This window comes from Pogona vitticeps, chromosome 15 (genome assembly GCF_051106095.1).
Source record: "Pogona vitticeps strain Pit_001003342236 chromosome 15, PviZW2.1, whole genome shotgun sequence".
Taxonomy (NCBI): Eukaryota; Metazoa; Chordata; class Lepidosauria; order Squamata; family Agamidae; genus Pogona; species Pogona vitticeps.
Genome location: NC_135797.1, coordinates 4,813,316 through 4,833,356, shown reverse-complemented (window position 1 = coordinate 4,833,356; position 20,041 = coordinate 4,813,316). Strand labels below are relative to the sequence as shown.

At 50.2% G+C, this 20,041-nt stretch overlaps 1 protein-coding gene across 1 annotated transcript; it reads right to left on the bottom strand.

The window, feature by feature from the left end:
- Positions 1 to 10,763: 10,763 nt before the first annotated feature.
- Positions 10,764 to 19,731, bottom strand: TMEM151A (transmembrane protein 151A). Its single transcript, XM_020797337.3, has 2 exons — positions 19,003 to 19,731; positions 10,764 to 14,167 (listed from the first exon to the last, which is right to left on the bottom strand). The coding sequence occupies exons 1-2, from the start codon at positions 19,096 to 19,098 to the stop codon at positions 12,818 to 12,820; spliced, it is 1,446 nt and encodes a 481-aa protein (XP_020652996.3). The 5' UTR covers positions 19,099 to 19,731; the 3' UTR covers positions 10,764 to 12,817.
- Between the last annotated feature and the right edge of the window lie 310 nt (positions 19,732 to 20,041).

The following is a 20,041-nucleotide window of genomic DNA, read 5'->3' as shown; positions in this document are numbered from 1 at the left end:
GATCCTGACTGTTCTGACCAAGCTGTCTGAGAATATATTGTGTCAGGAATGGCTTGCAACAATACGATGTTGCAGGAAATCCATTTTCCTCCCATGCGCTGCTGGGATCATGGCTAAAACCAGAGGGGAAAGGACAGTCGTACAAATTGAGCTATTGTTCATGCTGTTCCTGAGGTTTATGTGAATCCACGCTGCCACCCTGAGCTTCTCTTTCACACCACGAATAGTCAATTTTTCCTCTTTGTCACAAGAACGCAGTGCTAAGTTTTGTCTGTCTCCACCACCCGATCTTCCCAAGCCCCTCCAGGATTTCTTTCCCCCGAGGAGAACCAAACCAACAAACCAGGAAGCTTTCCTCATCCGCATGAACCAAATCTATCCCATTTCATCTCCACCAGGAGCAGGCCTTTTGCAAAGCCAACAGCTCTTAATTTTCAATTCAACCTCAAGCAGGTCCAAATATCTTACAGTTTGGGATAGCTCCCAACAATATACTGTGGCAGGAAATTCATTCTCCCCTCCGGTTATGATCCTTAATTATAATCTTTATTTTTTAAAAAAATGAGACATAAAGCTGTATCGGTTCTCTGCCTGTTGCACGACAAATTCTAATCGAAAGTCTTCGAACAGCAGGGGGAAAAACACACCTACAGGAGACAACTCTCGGCTAGCTTCTGTGATGTCCAACTTTAAATATTGCCTCTCCATCTTTTTTCCCAAATGACTGCAATTTGGTTTGGACTAGACGAATAAGTGTTCCACGAGCTTTTCTTCCTGTGGATATGTCTGGGAAGAGGGTTCATAAATCCGGTGAAACTCCCCAACAGATTTCATCTCTCTTGCCCGCCAGCCGTATTTTTGAAGAGTGATGAACCCTCGGACGCTCAACGGAAGACATTGATGAATATCTATACAAAGGTCCTGGATTAACCTGAGACATGGCCGGGGTTTGCGGGGAGGGAAAGAGGGTCGAAATGAAGGTGAGATTCATTTGTGGATAGTGAAATGGTCCACGGGCCCTAAATTCACTTGTGGGGTGGGAATAAGGTCTGAGGATTTCATTCCTTCCCATCTGGCTTGCTCTTCCCCCCCCCTTCTGTTGACCCTCCCGCCCAAAAGCTACCCCTCCCAGTAATTTCCGATGTTGTAAGTTTAACCAGTACATCCTTTGCATAAGGCAGTGCCTGGAGCCGGTAAAAAGCGTAGCCGCATACTGTCTCCCTGAGCTGTTTAAAACCCTCTTGCGCGGGGTGTGTGCGTGCGATTAGCTCCCGGTAATCAGGACACCAAAGTATCACAGCATTTCAGAAGACACGAGTCTGGATACAGGGAGAAAGGCTTTCTTTTTTAACCGCTATTAGGAGATGCTGGTCGCCCGCGCCCTGGAGAAACGTTTCAAGGATGCATCCGTATCTCCCAAGTTTTATTCGTCTCATCCTTAGGTTCTCCCTGGCTCGATAACCCCCAAGGAAGACATTCGGAAAACTCAGAAGGTAATGATTATTTGTATTATTCATATTATTCGTATTATTCACATTATTTGCATTATTTGCATTATTTGCATTGTTCGCATTATTCGCATTATTCGTATTATATCTGTTCTAAAAATGCTGGTTGAACATTGAAATCAGCAGAATTGCTGAGACACTAAAATGACGTTTCACAGAAGTGGCCTTTTCAGAATCCACTCAGGAGCAAGGTCGCCATTGGACCAGAGGAAAAGGCTCGAGCGTGCTCCTGCGCTTTTGACCGGCAGCTTGATTCGTTGATGTCTGTAGGGGGTATTTCAGAGAGAGATAAACTTGACCTGCTTGTCATTCCTGCAAATTACATCCTGCGTGAGGCATAGGTGCGAGGGCTGGTTTAAAAGTTGGCAACCCTAACCAAAGAAGGAATTTGGATAAAGGCTCTGTGGGTCTGTCACTGTTATATAAATATGATTAAATAAAAAATGCATTTGTATGGTTATTTGTAGGCAAATACACAGTGCTTTGAGATTTCAGGGTCAAACTAGACATTACTGAAAGGTGTCTGATTGTTGATGCAGGAGTCTGTAATTTGCATATTGGTTTGCTTTCCTTTGTGATTGGTCATTGTGTGGCAAACACAGTCTATATTTGCAAGTCTGCTTATGCAGACACTGGGCTCTGCCAGAATCACGTCTTTAGAACACCAATATTACTCCACCATCTGATGATGTTCTATCTGTAATACAGAGTTAGACCCTTAATCACTCGTCAGTGTAAGATGATACTATTGTGGAGTTTGGATTGGGTCCTCCAGTTAACAAGGCATGGCCCCCATTGTTTCTATTCTGGATCCGTCCTGTGATGGACTGTGTCTGCATCAGCTTGACCCTGGAGATTTGGCATTATTTTCCCCCCCTCACTCTTTGTTAGATGGGTGATGTAGTCTATAAAAAGCTTGGCTTAAGTCTACAAGCTATGAATATGTGCCCGGCATATCTGAAAAGATACAGCTGTATGACAGGGCTGGAAGCAACAGGTTTTTGAGTGTCACCTCATTACATGTTTGACACTTCACTCTGAAATATTAGTTGTTATTGTTGTTTAGTCGTTAAGTCGTGTCCGACTCTTCGTGACCCCATGGGCCAGAGCACGCCAGGCCCTCCTGTCTTCGAAATATTAGTAGTAGAAAGAATAAAAACATTTCATTACTTATAGTTGTGAATAGGTCAACCGCAAACTAACAAACAACTTCCAACAGACTAAAGAGAGGGAAAGAGACTACTCAGCGGAGAGGCGGGGCTCTCTCTTTGAATTCAGAGGCAGGATGGAATGATTGGTTAGTGCTGCATAGATTGACAGGCACAAACCAACTACAGGTAGCATGGAAGGTTATAAAAACAGAACTCCAACAGATGAGCGGCTGCATTTTACAATTTACGAAGGATTTGGAGATGCTGTGGTTTGCCTCTCTCCTCCACCACCAGCACCCTGTACTTGGGACAGAAAAACTAACCATTGGCACGTTAGACTCTGGGAAATCCGTTTCTAGTCCTCAGTGAGGCATTGATCGCACTGCAGGACCTTGACCAAGTTCCTTGACCCTACCTCAGAGGGTTGTTGTGAAAATGAAGTGCGGGGAGGGAGATAGTGATGTAGACCACTGTAAGCTCCTTGGAAGGAAAATAGATAATGAATAAATCAATTAAAAAATTTAAATGAATCAATCAGTAATAATAAAGAAAAATATTAATAAATATTAAATTAATAGATTAATAAATTTAGAATAATAAATAGGACTAGAAATAGAAATAAATGCTTCCACTGATGGTATTTGTCTTATTTTGATTTTCTCCCATTCTTTTCCTTATTTTTTTCTTCCTTCTTCAGCTCTCCACCCCCAAGATTCAGGGCGCTTTTCCGCCGTGGGCCGCCCGCCACGCTTTTTCACCCTTCGTCCGCCCTGAAGGCCCGCTCCTGGAACCTTCTCTGACCTTCCCGTACCCTCCCCACCCCGCCATGACCTTGCCCCCGCCCAGCGTGTCCCTCTTCTCCCCGGCTCAGGTGGCCCGAGTCTGCGAAGCTTTGCAGGAGAGCGGCGAGTTTGACCGCCTGGCCCGCTTCCTGTGGTCTTTGCCGCCTTCGCTCGCCCTCCGGCCCCCGGACGGGCTGGGCTGCGCCCACACCCAGTGCCACGACCTAGAGATGCTCGGGAGCCCGTTTCCCGCACCCTCTTGGCGGGCGTCGTACTGCACCCAGGCTGGCGGGTATCCACTGGACGCCTTCCGAGCCCTCCAGCCTGGGGACAGGTTTCCGGGACACCCACAGGACCGTTTGCCTGCCAGGAAGAAAACTCCCGGGATGCCAAGAGACGCCCCTCCGGAGGGAGACCAAAAAGCCAATGGCTTCAAGGTGAGCTGGGCCAGGAAGGCAGCCCCCAAAACGTGGCTTCTGGTCGAATAACGTGGTGCTTTCGTGGCAGAAACTGAAGGAAAAAAACAGGGGGTAAATAGACAACAAAAAATTCCTGCGCCTTCAAAACTAACTCACGATATTTTCATGGGAGTTTTTGTGGACAAGTCCACGTCCTCAGACCCAGTCCACGAAAGGACTTATCCACAAAAGCGCTCATCGAAATATAGCAAATTTAAGGCGCCCCCAATGTTTTTGTCGACTTCCTTCTTGTTATTTTTGTTTTGATTTGGGCCTCAAGTGCTAGCAGTCTCTTCGAAAAACTCGTTCTTTTCGCGATTGGATACAAATTTTGTTTTTCTTTTCACAAAGAACTTGGAGAAGTTACTTTGTTTTTGACTTACAACTCCCAGAATGCTGGTGGTGGTGGATTATGGGCATTATATCCCTAAACCACCTCCAACTGCTAGTCCCACTCGCTAATTCGAAGGATCAGATCTTCTTGGATTGAAGTAACTTTTTGAGGCTCTTCTTCCACACCGGCAAACTTTTGTTTTTCTGCAACACAAGCTGCTTTCCCATAGTATGTTTGGAAGAAAACTTAACATGAAATGAGAAAATTCCCATGTGAGAATAGAAGTGACATTTCAAGAATCTTCTGACGTAATAAAAGGGGATATTTCTTGAAACGTTTTCTATGAAAGCGGTGAAAAAAACTCAACGGGAAATCACGAGAAAGAGTTTCTTATCATCAAGGCACTTCCTTGTGTGTTTAAAAAGAAATCAGAGCAGATAGAACTTTTTCGCAAACTTTTCAGCCCCCGCTTTGCTGAACCTCATGTGCTCCACTTTGCTGGACCTCAGGCGCTAACGTTCCTTCATCCTTCCTCACAGGAAAGGACGCGAAACCTGTTGCGGGAATGGTACCTCCAAGATCCATACCCGAACCCTTCCCGGAAGAGGCATCTGGCTCAAGCTACGGGTCTCACACCTACTCAAGTGGGGAATTGGTTTAAAAACCGGCGCCAGAGAGACCGTGCGGCGTCAGCGAAGCATAGGTGAGACCAACGTTTCAACAGGGTTCAAGGCAGGCCAGCTGCAAAAGAGACACATAAATATCTAAAGAGCCTTAAGTACCATCTTAATCATTAGTGTATCTCTTATTTTACACTTTCATTTTTGGATTGATTGGACTACAAATCCCATAATCCTTACAGACATCTAAATGGAACTCAGCTTAGAAAAAGGCCTCAAATGGAAAGTTTTGAAGCTAAGCTAGGCCTAGCTCGGCCTGAGTTTCCTGTTCCTGCCCCAGTGCTAGCTGGGAGCTTTCTTTCCAAATAAGGAACATGGGCTGAGCTCGGCCTAGCTCGGCCTGAGTTTCCTGTTCCTGCCCCAGTGCTAGCTGGGAGCTTTCTTTCCAAATAAGGAAACTGGGCTGAGCTCGGCCTAGCTCGGCCTGAGTTTCCTGTTCCTGCCCCAGTGCTAGCTGGGAGCTTTCTTTCCAAATAAGGAAACTGGGCTGAGCTCGGCCTAGCTCGGCCTGAGTTTCCTGTTCCTGCCCCAGTGCTAGCTGGGAGCTTTCTTTCCAAATAAGGAACATGGGCTGAGCTCGGCCTAGCTCGGCCTGAGTTTCCTGTTCCTGCCCCAGTGCTAGCTGGGAGCTTTCTTTCCAAATAAGGAAATTGGACTGAGCTAGGCCTAGCTCAGCCTGAGTTTCCTGTTCCCGCCCCAGTGCTAGCTGGGAGCTTTTTTTCCAAATAAGGATCTTGGGCTGAGCTAGGCCTAGCTCGGCCTGAGTTTCCTGTTCCCGCCCCAGTGCTAGCTGGGAGCAGTCTTTCCAAATAAGGATCTTGGGCTGAGCTAGGCCTAGCTCGGCCTCAAAGCCTTTCAGTTGAGGCCTTGTTCCCAGGCGAGCCACATTTAGGTGTTTATGCGATGTCTAGCAGGCAGAACTCCCAGAACACAGAACGATGGGGTTTGTAGTGCAAGAAATAAAAAAAATCTCATCCCTCAAAGGAGAATGCCTGCAGCGCTTCTAATGCATAAATCCATTGGGTTATCTTTAAATTTCTATAAGGTGTCCTGTTGTGGATTTTATTGCAAGCCACAGGCTAGTACAGAGATCCTCCTAGAGGTTTATCAAGAAAAATATTTAAAAACAGCAACAAGAAGTTAGATTATGTGTATATCCAAGTATACCTAAGAGATGTTCTCAAACAAACAAGCAAAGAAATGGATTCATTTACGTACTTTCGTTTTCAAAAACCATAGAGAGATTTGGCTAGACTGTGTGTGTATGTGTTGTGTTGTTGTTTTTAAATCAATATAACTGTCTCAATTCTTCCCCCCCTTTGAACCCTACATTTTTTCCAGGTTGCAAAAGGAGCCCTCCAACCAGCCAAGAGACTCTGTTCAGATGTCCAGAACGGAGAACCTAAACAGCGCCCCCTGTCTGCCGGAGGACAATGGTGCTCTGACCGAGCAGAGAAATCCCACCGCATCCACCAGCGAAGATGAAAGCAGCCAGGAAACAGCAAAGACGTGGGATGACTGACCTGATAGTTGAGGGGAGGAAAAAAAAGACTGCAAAAAAGTGTGGGAGAGTGGGTGGGGCGCATGGAGCACCAGGTTTGGGTAACAAGCTTTTATGGGCTCACGGCCGTATGAAAAGGGAAAGGATTTTAATGTATGAGTCACAGATGGGGTGCCTGGCAAAAATGTTTGGGAGCGTCCTTTCTCCATCTTCAAGTCTGGGGGAGCAGCTGCTTCAGGCAGCAGGCACTGGGGGACGGCAGTGAGCTGGAAGAGATCCCCTCTATTAGCGTGCTGATCTCTGGTATCCTAAAAGATCTCATCCTGCAGGGTTTGGGAATCGTCGTTGAAAATAGGTTGTCAGACATAGACATAGCCAGACTTCCAGCTGGCCCGTGATTCTCCACCGATTCGGGGTTTTGCAGTATTTTCAAGTGACGTTATAGATCACAAAGAGCACGTCTGTAGAAACGATCATCCTAGAGCGGCTGAAAAGGATCTGATTGTCACGGCCTGCAGACGGTTCGTTGCTTGGTTTTGCGACGGGTCTTTGGGAGGTAAACACAGTTCTTGTTTGCAAGTCTGATTTCTCAGGTGAGAAAACCTGCTGGACTCACATCCGTAGGACGCTCACCGGATTTTGGATAGCCTGACGTGCAGTGTGTAATGTCCATTTTGGCCCCAATAGAACCTGAATGCAGAATGAGGCCCACGTGGTTCTGGGGCTGGATTATTGGGGATGATCATGATGATTCAGAAATTTGACTTTTTAAATTGCCACAGCTGGGAAGTAATTAGTTCCATGTAATTTAGTTACTTGTAACTAAAAGCAAAGTGTGCTGCTTATATACCATAGTGATTAAAGCACTCTTGGGGCAATTTACAATTTAATGATGCAGGCTACACATTGCCCCTCAGCAAACTGGGTTCTGAATTTACTGACCTCAGAAGGATGGGAGGCTGAATGAACCTCAAACCACCTTCCTGGGATTAAGCCCAGAGTTTTGCCTGCAGTACTGCGGTTTAATCACTGCACCGTGAGGCTCCTATTTAATTTAGTTAATTATTTAGTTAATTAACTAGTTAACTTCGGGAAGTTAAGAGGGTGTGGTGGATTTGAATTTCAGAAAGGGCATAAAGAGCAGGAATGAGGTTACTTTATTGATATAACATTCCTAGTTATTTCAAAAGTTAATGAGTTCATGGAGCAGAAATTCTAGCTAGAATCCTGTTGTATAAGTTACACCTGCAAGAGAGTGATAATTTTGCCAGCAGGTAAAATCAAAGAGCTCCTGCTTCTGACATGCATTTTTTTCTGACTCATGAGTATTTAGTTTGTTGTGTGGGAGCTGTGCCACAGAAGGAGGAAGTCTTTCATTATCAAAATTTGCCATCTGATGATATTGCTCGTAGGGAGAGATTTTCAGTAATTAAAAGACTTCCTCATTCTGTCCCATGGCTCCAATTGATTCCACGCAATGAAACAGATTGCTGGCAAGTCTGAGAAGCCTTGGGACCGAAGTGGGAGTTCTTTAATTACCAAAAATCTCCCACTCCTGATGACACCGTCAACTGTCCATAAGCATAATTTGTGCGGTAGGATTCGGGCCAACGTCTTCCAAGGGATAACATGTTTGATTTAAGCCCTTCCCATTAAAATTCTTCCAAACTTTGCTACTTTTTGCATTAAACAGGAGGATAAACAAGTGGCTGTCTTTGAAAATGTTTTTTTTTTTTTTGCACGAATGCAGAGGTGATGATTTTAATGTGGATCTTAATGCTTATCCAGCCTCTGAGTAATCCACTCTGTTGGTAGATGACCATTGAGTGATTCACTCTGCCTTTTTTGACTAGCATAGCAAGAGTTGAATTAAACAAAGGACAGGTGATGTAACTCATTGAAAAATCACACTGCACGGCGCATGGGCCACAGGTTCAATTCCCCGGACTTGCCCCGAAGTCAGAGAAGCAGCTATCAATCAGTGGCTATCATAGATGACCCTAGGATCTCATTTGGAATAAGAGTTTCCTAAGAAATGTGTGACGTGGGGGGGACCCCCAAATCTGTAGGGTGGGATGGGGGGTGTCATGGAATCGGGGCCTCCTCGACTGCAAGGAAGGAAGCAGTTTGATTGGAAGAGGCCCATCCCTGCCTCCCAACGGTTGCTCGGCAACCCCGTCACTCCACAACCATCTCCATGGTGACGCTCGAAGGACCGAGGATGCTCTGAGGCGTACACGGATGGTCGGACAGCAGGCTCCCTTGCAGCCACCACCCGAGGAGAAGCGACTTACTTCCAGACAATCGACTCCCATCTGCTCACTGCCAAGGCCGCGCTTCCCTGCAGCTGCCGGGAACACCACGGCCACGGCAGCAGAATGCGAAAACGGCCACGCGACGCGCAGCCGCGTCCCCTCGAACCCGCTGCCCGGCGTCGTTCCGAAGTGCTCTTTACTTCTTGTTTTAAAATAAGATATCACAGAGATAAGATTTTCAATCCACTTTGTTCTGATGACTCTTCATAAGTTCTTTCACACCAGCCTGGAGCAGAAATTGGGGCGGGGGGGGAATGACTGTTCAGGACTACAACTCCCATGATCCCTGAGCCAGCACGACCAGTTTTAGTCCGGAAACATATACTTCCTGATTTCTGGTTACGAGCTGAGCAACTTGAGTTTCTGAAGGAATTAAGACGGGTGTCCATGAACGTGGCTGGTTTTTTTAGCCTGTTTTGGCTAATGTGTGTATGTGTGTTTTCAGGTACGCAGTTTGGAGGGCCTGTAGCCTTCGTGGATAAAACTAACAGCGGTATAATTGATCTACATGTCTGCTATCTTTGGACTATTGCTCCCATTGTCCTGAAACACTGCCTGTATTGAGCAGGGCTCATGGGTCTGAGAGGCCATCATGTCATAAGAACATAAGAGGAGCCGTGCTGGATCAGGCCAGGGGCCCATCTAGTCCAGCTTCCTGTATCTCACAAGTGGCCTCATCAGATGCCTCTCGGAGCACATGAGACAACTAGATACCTGTCTCCTGATCTACCTCCCCTGTATTTGGCATTTTGAGGTCCCTTCCTTCTAAGCCTGGAGATGATACATCCCTGTCATGCAACCTGCAATGGACTTTTCCTCCGGGAATCTGTCCCATCCCCTTTTAAAGCCATCTAGGTCAGAATGCCCTCACCACATCCTGTGGCAAGGAGTTCCACATGTCAACAATGCCCCGTTTACCCTTTATCCGGGACTTTTCCATTTATGAATGGTGATGGGGAGAGTGAAAAGGTTTCGCCCAGTTTGTAATTAAAATTTTCAGTTTGCAAAGGCAATGCAAATCCTGCCTTCAGCTCCCAGAATGTCAAGGAGGGCTGAAAAGAAACTTTTTAAGGCAGAGAACCCTTTAACTAGACAACGCAGGCAATCCTTAACTAGACAGATCGGCAACTGACCCAAATGTCCAGGCATTTCCTACAGCCCAGTCCGATGGCTCCGATATCAGTAACCCATTGCGGATTTTAGTCTGAACTTTAAAGGTCACTATCCAAGGTGCTAAACCTAACTTGAGGAAAATAGGGCTCAACCTGTTGGACAGGGCCTGTAAAGTTCAGGCCAAAACCCAAATCAGCCCCTTTGCTCACAACAGAGCCACTAAATTCCAATGAGGTTTCTGTTTTATGAACCAAACATTCAGAAACATGAGGTCTGGAGCCTTGGTTTGATTTCAAGGCAAAAGAAACCCAGCAGACAGGCAGAGCTGCACAGACGGTCCCCAGATGTTGCAACGAGGAAGAAAGATCCTCTCATCTCAGCTTTGTGTGTCCCACAATGTCAGGGCTCAAAACACCTGGATTAGCAGGAAAAGGTTATATCTGCCATGGCCTCCTTGTGCAAACTTTCGCTCTAATCCTCACAACACGTTTATGAGTTTCCCCAGCACATTGTTCTGAAGGATCCATCTCGACTGTTAAGGCCAACCTTTTCCCGGTGCCACGGACAAGCACTCAAGATCCATTAGCCTTCTCAAAGACCCGCTCTGGGCAGAGCTGAAAGCCGCCACACCAGATGGGCCAGGTTTGATCAAAGCAGCTGTAACGGGATAAAAATGTTCGTCTAAAAGTGAACGGAGACTTCCCGGATATCTCTGGGGGAGGGCAGGATTTCAGCACCATGGAGAGTTCCCGTAGATTTCAAATTGTGTGTGTGTTTTATTTATTTATTTAACTTATAAATAAATTTTGTTTTGTTGGGTTTTTTTTTTTTTGCATCCTATTGAAAAATCCTTAACCCCATGTTTGTTCGAACCTCCCGCCCGGTCCTCCCACCTCTCCAGGAGATGATGAGAAGCCCTGATGCATTTTCAAAGATCTTTATTGCCCCCACAAGTCAGGGGACTCCACAAAGATAATTTTTTTTTAATGTCGACATCAACATGACCAATCTCAATATTACCCCCCCCATACACGCACGCACCCACCCCTTTGTGGGGAGGTCCCCCCTCCCTGTTCTCCACATTCACTTGCGTGCCACAGTCTTTTCTAAATTGTGCGCAAAGGAGGGAAGAAAGGGAGGGTTAGGGCGGGGGGATTGAACGAGGAAGCAGAAAGAGACCCGGATTACGATCCACCACCCCACAAAATCAGGCAGTGGGGAGATGCCAGAGGCCCAGTCTGGAATCTGGACTGCTCATGCCTTTTTGGGGGGGACCCCCCCCACAACCACTATGAAATGAGGGATGAACTATCTGCCTCACTCAAAGCATCTCTCCACACTCCAAGTGGGAGGAAAAGACTGTAGCATGTGGTATAGCCCCCCCTGAATGAATATACCCAGGGGGAGGCTGGCCCCTACAGAGGCTCCATCTGTCCCCAGGTGGAGAGAAAGAAGCCCTAACTCCTCAAGATGTTGGATCGAGATGGACTGATCCAGACCAGCACAGACGTCTAGAAGGACCCCCTAAGAGGATCACCCACCCAGGACATTGATGGGCCAGGATTATAAGTGGATATTTTCACTGCTGGCAAGTGCCACCATCTTAAGATCATATTCGATTCAGTGCTGTGATATCTCCCCCCCCCCAAATACTGTATTTTTCCAAGGATGCTGAATATTACATGCCCTGAACTCTTATCAAGTATCTAGAGATTCAAGATCCCCACAGAGGGAAGGAGGAGGACCACCTTAAGCCAAGCCTCTCAGCCGACATCCACCTCGAGATAGTTAAGGATGATGGAATAAGGGACGCCTCTCACAGCTCTGCCACAGCAACTTTGCTCCGAAATCCCACACTTCACTCATCATAAATCCTATCTTCCCCAGCCTCAGAAGCTCCTGGTGGGTTGAACTACAATTCCCATCCTTTCTGGCTGTGGAGGATGGGAGCTTCAGCCCCAGCTCCCGAACAAAATCCATTTCCAGGGACTCCCCATTTTTATTTTGTCTCAACTTGGCCCACAGATCTGACCTGGCAAAGGCAACTGGCCTGCCAAGGTTGGACAGGGCCGTCCTGAAATATTTTGCTGCCTGAGGCTAAAGGCAAGAGGGCTTACTGTATTTGGAAAAGCCCGTTTATGAGGCTGAAACCAGACCTCCTAGGCTGGCAACCGAAGGGCATCGTCACCAGGACGGCAAGGGAGGAAAGTATTGCCACCCTCCCTCTCACAGCAGATCCAGCTCCGAACCCTGATCCTTTCCCTGCCTTGATGGGAATCTCTCTAGCCCGATTCTGGAAAAAGCAGCGCCTCATTGCTGAGACCAAGCTCTCCCGCCTTCCTTTCCTAGAGCATCCCACGTCCAACCAGGTGCTCCTGGGAAGCCCACAACGGGGTTGGAGTGTCACAGCTCTAACTCGTTCCTTGTCCCCGGCATTTGGCGTTCACAGCTAGACTTGCCCTGTCCATGGAGGTTCCATCAAGCGACACAAGCCACTCACAGCCATCTGCTTTGACCCCAGGCTGAGCCTCGGCCCTCTCTTTCTCCATGGCCGGTACCTCTCAGCCCCCCCCCAAAAAACGGACCACTCCGGATTCAGGTCCCGCCCTCTTTCCTTCCTTCTGTTGTTGAAATACTCCGATTTTAAATTTAATTTTTTTTCCGTGCGGACATTTGGAAAGCAAGGAATTCCGCAGAAGAAGCCACAATGGATGGCGGGCCACTGTGTCAGGGCATCCCTCCCCTCCCCTCCCTTCCCCGGGGTTGAATTTTTTAAAAAGTGGGGGGAAGCAAGTGGTTCTCTTTCCTCAGAGAATAAAATTTGGGGTACAGGCAGACGGTGGGCTGACAATCATCACCTACAGCCTAGTGTATGGTTATGAACCCGGGCAAGGGAATTAAGGTTGGAAGTGGGTGCGTTTTCTGCCATGGGGCGGAGCGAAGGCCTAAACCCCCCCTCCCCGTCCAGTCTCGGGTCACAGCGGGGTCCCCGACACCCTGCCTGCGGGGCCCGGCCGGTGGCATCCCTCGCCTCCGTGTACAATCAACACCGGGAAGTATAGCGCGTCTTGGTAGCAGGGGGGGCTCTCCAGCGGCTCGGTCTCGACGTGGCTGCTGACGTGGCTGCCGCTCAGGCTGCGCAGGAGGCCCCCGTACCGGCGTCCCCCTCCCAGCGAGAAGCGGCTACAGCTGAAGGGGAGGCGGCCATAAAGGGCCCGGGCGCCCCGCGAGGGGAGGGAGTTGCTGCTGACGGAGCGCCGACACCGCTGGCAGCTGCGGAGGTAGGCCGCGCCGGCCACCACGGTGGAGTCCATCAGCACCGCCTCGGAGTAACTGGGCACCAGCTGCCGGTTGGAGCGGATGTGCCACTCCAGCTCCGTCATGTCCACCGTGTTGACGCGGGAGATGCGGCGCCCGTAGGCCCCCGAGGCGTCCAGCGGGCTGGGCCCGTCGTCCGCCCCGAAGAGTTTCTCCACGTGGTAGTGGACGTTGGCCGTGCGGTACTCGGACAGCACCCGCAGCGGCCACGAGAGGAGGAGGAACGAGGCCAGCCAGAAGACCCAGCGGCGTGTGTACCAGGGCGGGCGCCCGGGGTCCGGGAAGACCAGCATGTGCTCCTTGAAGTCCACGTTCTTCAGGTGCATCCCCTCGCGGGCCTCCATGTAATCGTCCAGGCCCTCGTTCTCGCCGAAAAAGCGGGCCCGCTGGGTGAGGTAGGCCGCCTCGGCCTCCCCTGTGGCGAAGCTGAAGCACTTGGTGAAGCGCAGCTTGGTGACTGGGTAGTCGGAGAGGCCGAGCAGCTCCTTGGAGACGTCCTTCACCCCGTGGCCCGCGTAGTCGAACTCCGTCTCGGCCACGTGGGTGTTCACGCGCTCGTGGTAGACCTGCGTGGTGGTGTAGGCGTCGCCGTTTCGGTAGCGGGTGACCTGCCGGGTGCGACGGATGTAGTGGTAGCTGATGGCCTTCCACCAGATGCAGGGGGTGGCCTGCTGCATGCGCTGGACTTTCTCGTAGACGCTGGCCGTGTCCACCCGGTACTGGCGCTGCCCCTTGGCGAAGCGGTGCCAGCACTCCACGAGGTACACCACGTAAAGCATCCCCAGGAACGCCAAGGGGATGTAAATGTAGCCGTTCGAGCACGGGCTGTCATGGTAGACCATCGAGACGTCCCGGTAGGATCCCTCGTAGTTCAGCCGGGTCACCGTCGAAAGGCGACACCAAGCCATCACCCCGAAACAGCCGAACATCAGCAGGGTGAGGACCAAACATTTCCAGTGGGACTCACGGCAGAGGGAACTGCTCAGAGACTGTTTGAGGGGACGCTGCTGCTCGGAGAAAGGGGAGGGAAAAAAAGAGAGATATTAACAAGTTATAGAGCTAGTCTCGTGCAGGGCTTCTCCCCGACAGTCCCGCCGTCTTTAAACACACATCGTCACATAGCTCAGGTTTCTAGTCCTCTTGGACTTGGGGGGAAAAGCTGGCAGATGGGATTCTAAGCAGCAAGAGGCCAGTGTTTTGGTTTTATCAAAATGATTTTTTTAGAACTGCAGAGCGGGAAGCGACCCTATGGATCATGGGAATCCAGTCTCTGCCAAGGAGGACCCAGTGGGGGGAATCGAACTCCCAACCTGAGCTATCCAGCAGTCAGGGGAGGCTGAAAGGAACTGCAGGATAAGACCAAGAGGGGGGTGGCCAGCTAGTTTGTGGTGCCAGCAGTGGTCAGCCACTGCAACTCTGGTAGACTGCCTTTGTAAAGGGTGGCTCCATTGAGCCATCATCTCCAAGATCTACCTGTGCAAAAAACAAACAAACTGTGGGGTTCTCGTATATACAAAACTCTGGTAGTTACTATTTTAAAGTACGTAACTGGCTGTGTCATTTGTTACAAAGCACTCCTTCCCAAGAACATTTTAATGCTGCAGTTTTTTTTAAGCACTTGTTCCATGTGCTGTTACTCAACTTCTTTTTTAAAAAACGTATCCAAAATTTAAGAAGATGACCAGATGTTTAAAGGAAATGCCCTCAAAAAGAAAGCATTCTTGGCTCCCTTTTCAAGTTGTTTTTCAGTTACAGTGGTGCCTCGCTAGACGATGATAATCCGTTCCACTGAAATCGCTGTTTAGCAGAATCATTGTCTAGCAAAAAGCATTTCCCCATTGGAATGCATTGAAACCTGTTTAAAGCGTTCTAATGGGGAAGAATCATCGTTGTCTAGCGAAGATCGGCCATAGGAAAGCCGCTTTGCGAACCGCCGATCAGCTGTTTAAATCGCTGTCTTGCGAAGCTCAGGTCCCAAAAACACCCGTTTTGCGAGTGCAGAGGGAGCTGTCAAAATCGTTGTCTAGCGAAAATCGGTTTGCGAAACAGGGATGAAACATTGTCCAGCGAAATTCCCCCATAGGAATCACTGTTTTGCGAATCACTATAGCGATCACAAAAAGTCAATGTCTAGCAAAAAAAACTGCCTAGCGAGGCACCACTGTAGTTGAACGTGGTAAAGTTATAACTTATTTCACATTATGTTGTGATTTATCAAGCGTTCCATTCAGGGCTATATATACCTATACTCTCTGGGGAAAACAGGTGTGTTTGGCTGAGAAATGTTTTGGGTTTCTTTTTTTAACTCCTGTACTTCCTCCACAGGATGATGGGACCTATAACTCAGGGAGGGAGTGGAAAGGCACATTTCTGAGCTTTCTAGCTGGCCACCTTTCTGACTCTCCTGTGTTAGGTGCCGGAGCCAGCTCCTGGTGGATTGGGCTCCCCGCAACAGGAAAGAGCAGCCGCCGGCCCCGCTTCGGGCTGGTCCTTCTCCCCTTTGAAAGGCCTCTGGGAAAGGCGCCAGGAACAAAGAGGTTTTAAGTTGATCCCACAGGGGTTCGGGCAGAAGTGGTGGGGGCCTGTGTGTGTCCATTTGTGGTAATGCAGCCGTGGCGGGGGGGGACCACGGAGATTACAGAACAGAAGGTGGAGGGGGGGGAATCCTCCATGCATTTGTGATGGCAACAGGATGCTCCGGAGAGGACCCACCCCACTTCCAAACAAAGTAAGTAAAAAAGGGAGAGGAGGAAGCAATGGGAAATCGGCGGTCACCGGACACCCTATTTTTCTAAGTCGCTGGCTGCCCCCCTCTTGGGGGGGGGATGCGTGAGAGCCTTGCTTTCCCTAGCCCTTCTGCTCTAATCACTAGGCATCTCTCTCCCCTTGGAATAAGAAGCTCGACCGAACAGGTGAAGCAGGGTTAAAGGTCCAGGATAAAAGAGGCACCGTTTTGTCCCAGCGAAAAGAACCCACAGTCGAAGCTCTTCTATTAAACGGGACATAAATATCCCCCCAAACACTAAATCTCGCCGGTTCTTCTTCCTAGGTATACCAAGAACCAGACTGAAAGCGGAGCATTCTGGGAGTTGTAGTCCGAAAATCAACCTGTGTAGATGGGAATGCCTCTTTTCCCACTGGGTTCAAGCCCCTCTTCTCTCCTCGAACAATCCTAAATCATGGACTGGAAAGGACCCAGGAGTCCGGGGGGATCTTTACTCCCCCACCAAAATAAGACTCCGTTCTGAAAACGGCCAATATGGAAAGAAAAATCTATCCATGTCACCTAGAGCATGATGGGAGTTGTAGTTCAACGTGTCAGGAGGTTGCTGAACCAGAGAAGAGGGCCATCAACCCATCCATTTCACACCCTTTCCGAGGTTTCTTTGGGATCTGAAACCTTCTATCCATCTAGACCGGCCACATCACTCCTTATACCAGAATCCTTTACCGCCGGATAGGACGACTGTGGCATATGGGATTGGAAGTCCACAACAATGGGACGGTCAAAGGTTGAAAACCACTGGATTTACACTCCCCAAGAATGAACGCAGCTATTTTGAGAAAGAACAGATTTTCTCTGCTGAGAGCCTGCGGCTTGAGCTCTCTCTGACGCAGGATATTAAGACTGCCAGCAAACCACAAATCCCATGATTCTGTACAATGGGCCCTGATGATTAAGACAATTCAAAGGGCTGGTTCTAACCTATAAAGCCCTAAACGGCTCGACTGCGTCTCCCTTTATGAGCCTACTCAAGTGTTGATCATCAGGGAGGCCTTTCCCTTGGCCGTTTTCACAGGTGCCCTGGGTAGGGACACAGAAGAGGGCCTTCTCGGCGGCTGCTCCCAGCCTTTGGAACTCCCTCCCACTGGAGGCCAAGCTGGCCCCGTCTCTGCTGTCCTTCTGCAAGCAGGACCTTTCTCTTCAGGTAAAGCTTTCCCTGAACTGTCTGGCTGCCTGAATATGGGGGTTTTCAATGATGGTTGTGCTTCCTTTTTTAAGGAGAAAGGCAAGGGATAGATAGATAGATAGATAGATAGATAGATAGATAGATAGATAGATAGATAGATAGATAGATAGATAGATAGATAGATAGATAGATAGATAGATAGATAGATAGATAGATAGATAGATAGATAGATAGATAGATAGATAGATAGATAGATAGATAGATCCACCGGAGATAAAGAAAGCTGGTTTCGCAGTGGTGGCAACTGTTTTGATCTGCGATCGATCAGTGCCATGAACACGTGGCCAGAGTCAAGCCTAGAAAACAGCCAACGCCTGTAGACATGCAGGTGGTGGTGATGAAGGAAATCGAACCCAGCACCCAGAAGAGTGGGGGGTCCAAAGTGGATTATTCAGCCAAAACAAGTGTACTGAGGTTCCTTGAAAGAGGTTTGGTGGGGGGTGAGGGGATGGTTCCTGGATTTAGGAGTGGTGGGAAAGACTATACCTTTCTTAAGCCCTGCTCACAACCATTTTCCCCAGTGGCTGAGGTCTCTGGCTGTGGTGCCAGAGGTTGCGAATTCGAATCCCCCCCCTCCCGGGCTGTGTCTCCTTTACAGATGCTGGGTTGGATGATCCAAAGGATCCTTTCCAACTCTGCAGTTCTAAAATTAGTATTATAAATGTGAGATCTTGACTGGGAACAAAAAAAGCTTTTCATCCCTCCTAGCTACACCCTTTTCTCTGACACAGATAATGGAGGCGTTGTCTGTGATCCAGATCTTCCATCCTCCCATATTTCCTGGATCTTTTCTTTTCTTTTTTTCTCCTGCAGAGGAAAGAAACCCCTAAAAAAAAAATCCTGCCGGAACGGAAATACTAAAAACGGGGGTGTCACTAATAAGTCTTGAAACCTTGTATTTTCCTTTATTCTCTCCTGCAAGAAAGAGAATGGGGTGGTGGTGGATTTCCAAGCATCGCCTCCCTGTATTTAACATTTTAAAAAAAAATCCACCCGCCTGATTTGGCGAAGGTGGGTGGGCAGAAAGAGGAGGAGGAAGAAAAGCAAACGGCTGGTGGCTGGCTTTTCTCCGCCGTTGCTGTCTGTCCGTCCGGCCCCCCGCCTCTATCATCTCCCTTAGACCCCCACCTACCCTTTCCTCTCTCTATTTCTGCAATTTCACACCGGGCGTCCCAGCCACCAGGAAAAGCAGCGGAGCGGAGCGCAAGGGGAGAGTGGCCGCGGTTTGCCCGTGGTGCAATGCAGAACTTCGCTCTCTCCATCCCTCCCTCCCCCTGGAAGACAGACGGACAGGGGGAGACAGACGTCCCCCTTTTTCCTGCAGACCCACACAAGCCTGCCTCGTCCTCGCTTCCTCCTTTTTGCCCCCCCTCCACCCCACCGATTTCCCATAGCTCCTAAAAACAGAGAACCTCACCTTATTTTTACGCACGGGCTGCGCGCCATGGAAACACCGGGCTGGAGGGGGAGAGGTGGGGCCAGGATGAATCTACCTGGGGGGGGTGTGAGTGGACATAATAGGGGAGGGGGCCGATCCCCCACCCCGCTCCCTCTGGCCCGCCCACCCCTTTCCAAAAAAAGAGGGTTGATTGTCTACCAAAGAGGGGCGAGGAGGGGGAAAAAAAGGCACAAAGCGGCACGTGGTCCATGCAGCAAAAAAGAGGGAACAAAAAACAGGATCGGGATGTAGGGGGGGTGGAGGAAGGGGAGAAGGGGGCCCGATCCCCGAGTCTTGATCCTCCCCCCTTTTTTTCTTAGGGGTTGGGAGCCCTCCCCAAAGAGGCGCCGGTGCGCCCAGGGCGCAGCGTAAAAACCAAGCCGCGGGGCCGGCCTTTGCTTCCCCCTTGGAGGCGATCGGCCGCGGGTCTTACCTCCTCCCGAGGGGGTCCCCCCGCCGGGGTGAGGGTGGGCAGCTCCCCGGCCCCCGGCTGCTGCCCCCCGTCTTCGGCTTGCCCCACGCCGGGCATGGTTCACGCGTGGTGGCGCCGCCAGAGCAGGCGCGCCTCGGCCGCATGTTAGGGGCGGGCCGGGGGGGGCATCGCAGCCCCGCCGTGGTGGTGATGATGGTGGCGGCGGCGGGCTCCCGAGGAGGGGCAGAGGGCCCGCCGGTCCCCGCCAGCGCCGGATCGGGCCATGGAGACGCGGCCGATCGCCTCGATCCGAGCTTTCCCCGCGGCTCGCTTCCCCCGCCCGGGTGGGGGGCCCTCCGCCGGCCGGCTCCGCCTTCCTCCCTAGCGGCTGGAAAGGAGCCCACAGCCCGCCACCCCCGCCGGAGGCCCGATCCAGACGGCACGGAGGGTCTGAGCCTCAGCACCTAGCAGGAAGGGCCCCCCCGACACGCGAGGTCTCCCTTCTCCATCTCTGGCATCTCCTTCCCTTTCGCTTGCGCCTCGCTGCCTCCCTTCGGCACAATGACGAGGCATCTCGGGAGAGGCATCCCCACGTGCTTCCACAGCCCGTGTTCGGGCCTGCGGGCCCCCGTTGTCACGGGATCGGCGGCTGCACGTCCGAACCGGGCCACCGCAGGGCAAACGGCGGTTGCAGTGGCCCCGGGGCTTTGAGGGGGCCAAACACCAAGGCAGACTTGATGAGCAGGTGTGTGTGTGTGTGTGTGTGTGTGTGACGTCACCCCTCCCCCAACCACAACCCCCTCCCACCTTCGCTTCCACATCTGGAGAGCAGCTGGAAGCCGGGGGGGGGCTATAGGTCTTCCCCCAAAACGCCCCAAGTGGAGCAACTTGGAGCGGGTTAATTGCCGCTAATTAATGAGTCCCCACCGAAAAGTCTCCATCCAATTGGCACACAAGAAGGAAGCTAAGCGGGGGACTCTATTAATTAGCCCGCTGCATTAATTAGCCCGCTGCAAGTTATGCCAGATCCTTTCTGCCAGCATAGCTACAGAACAGGATT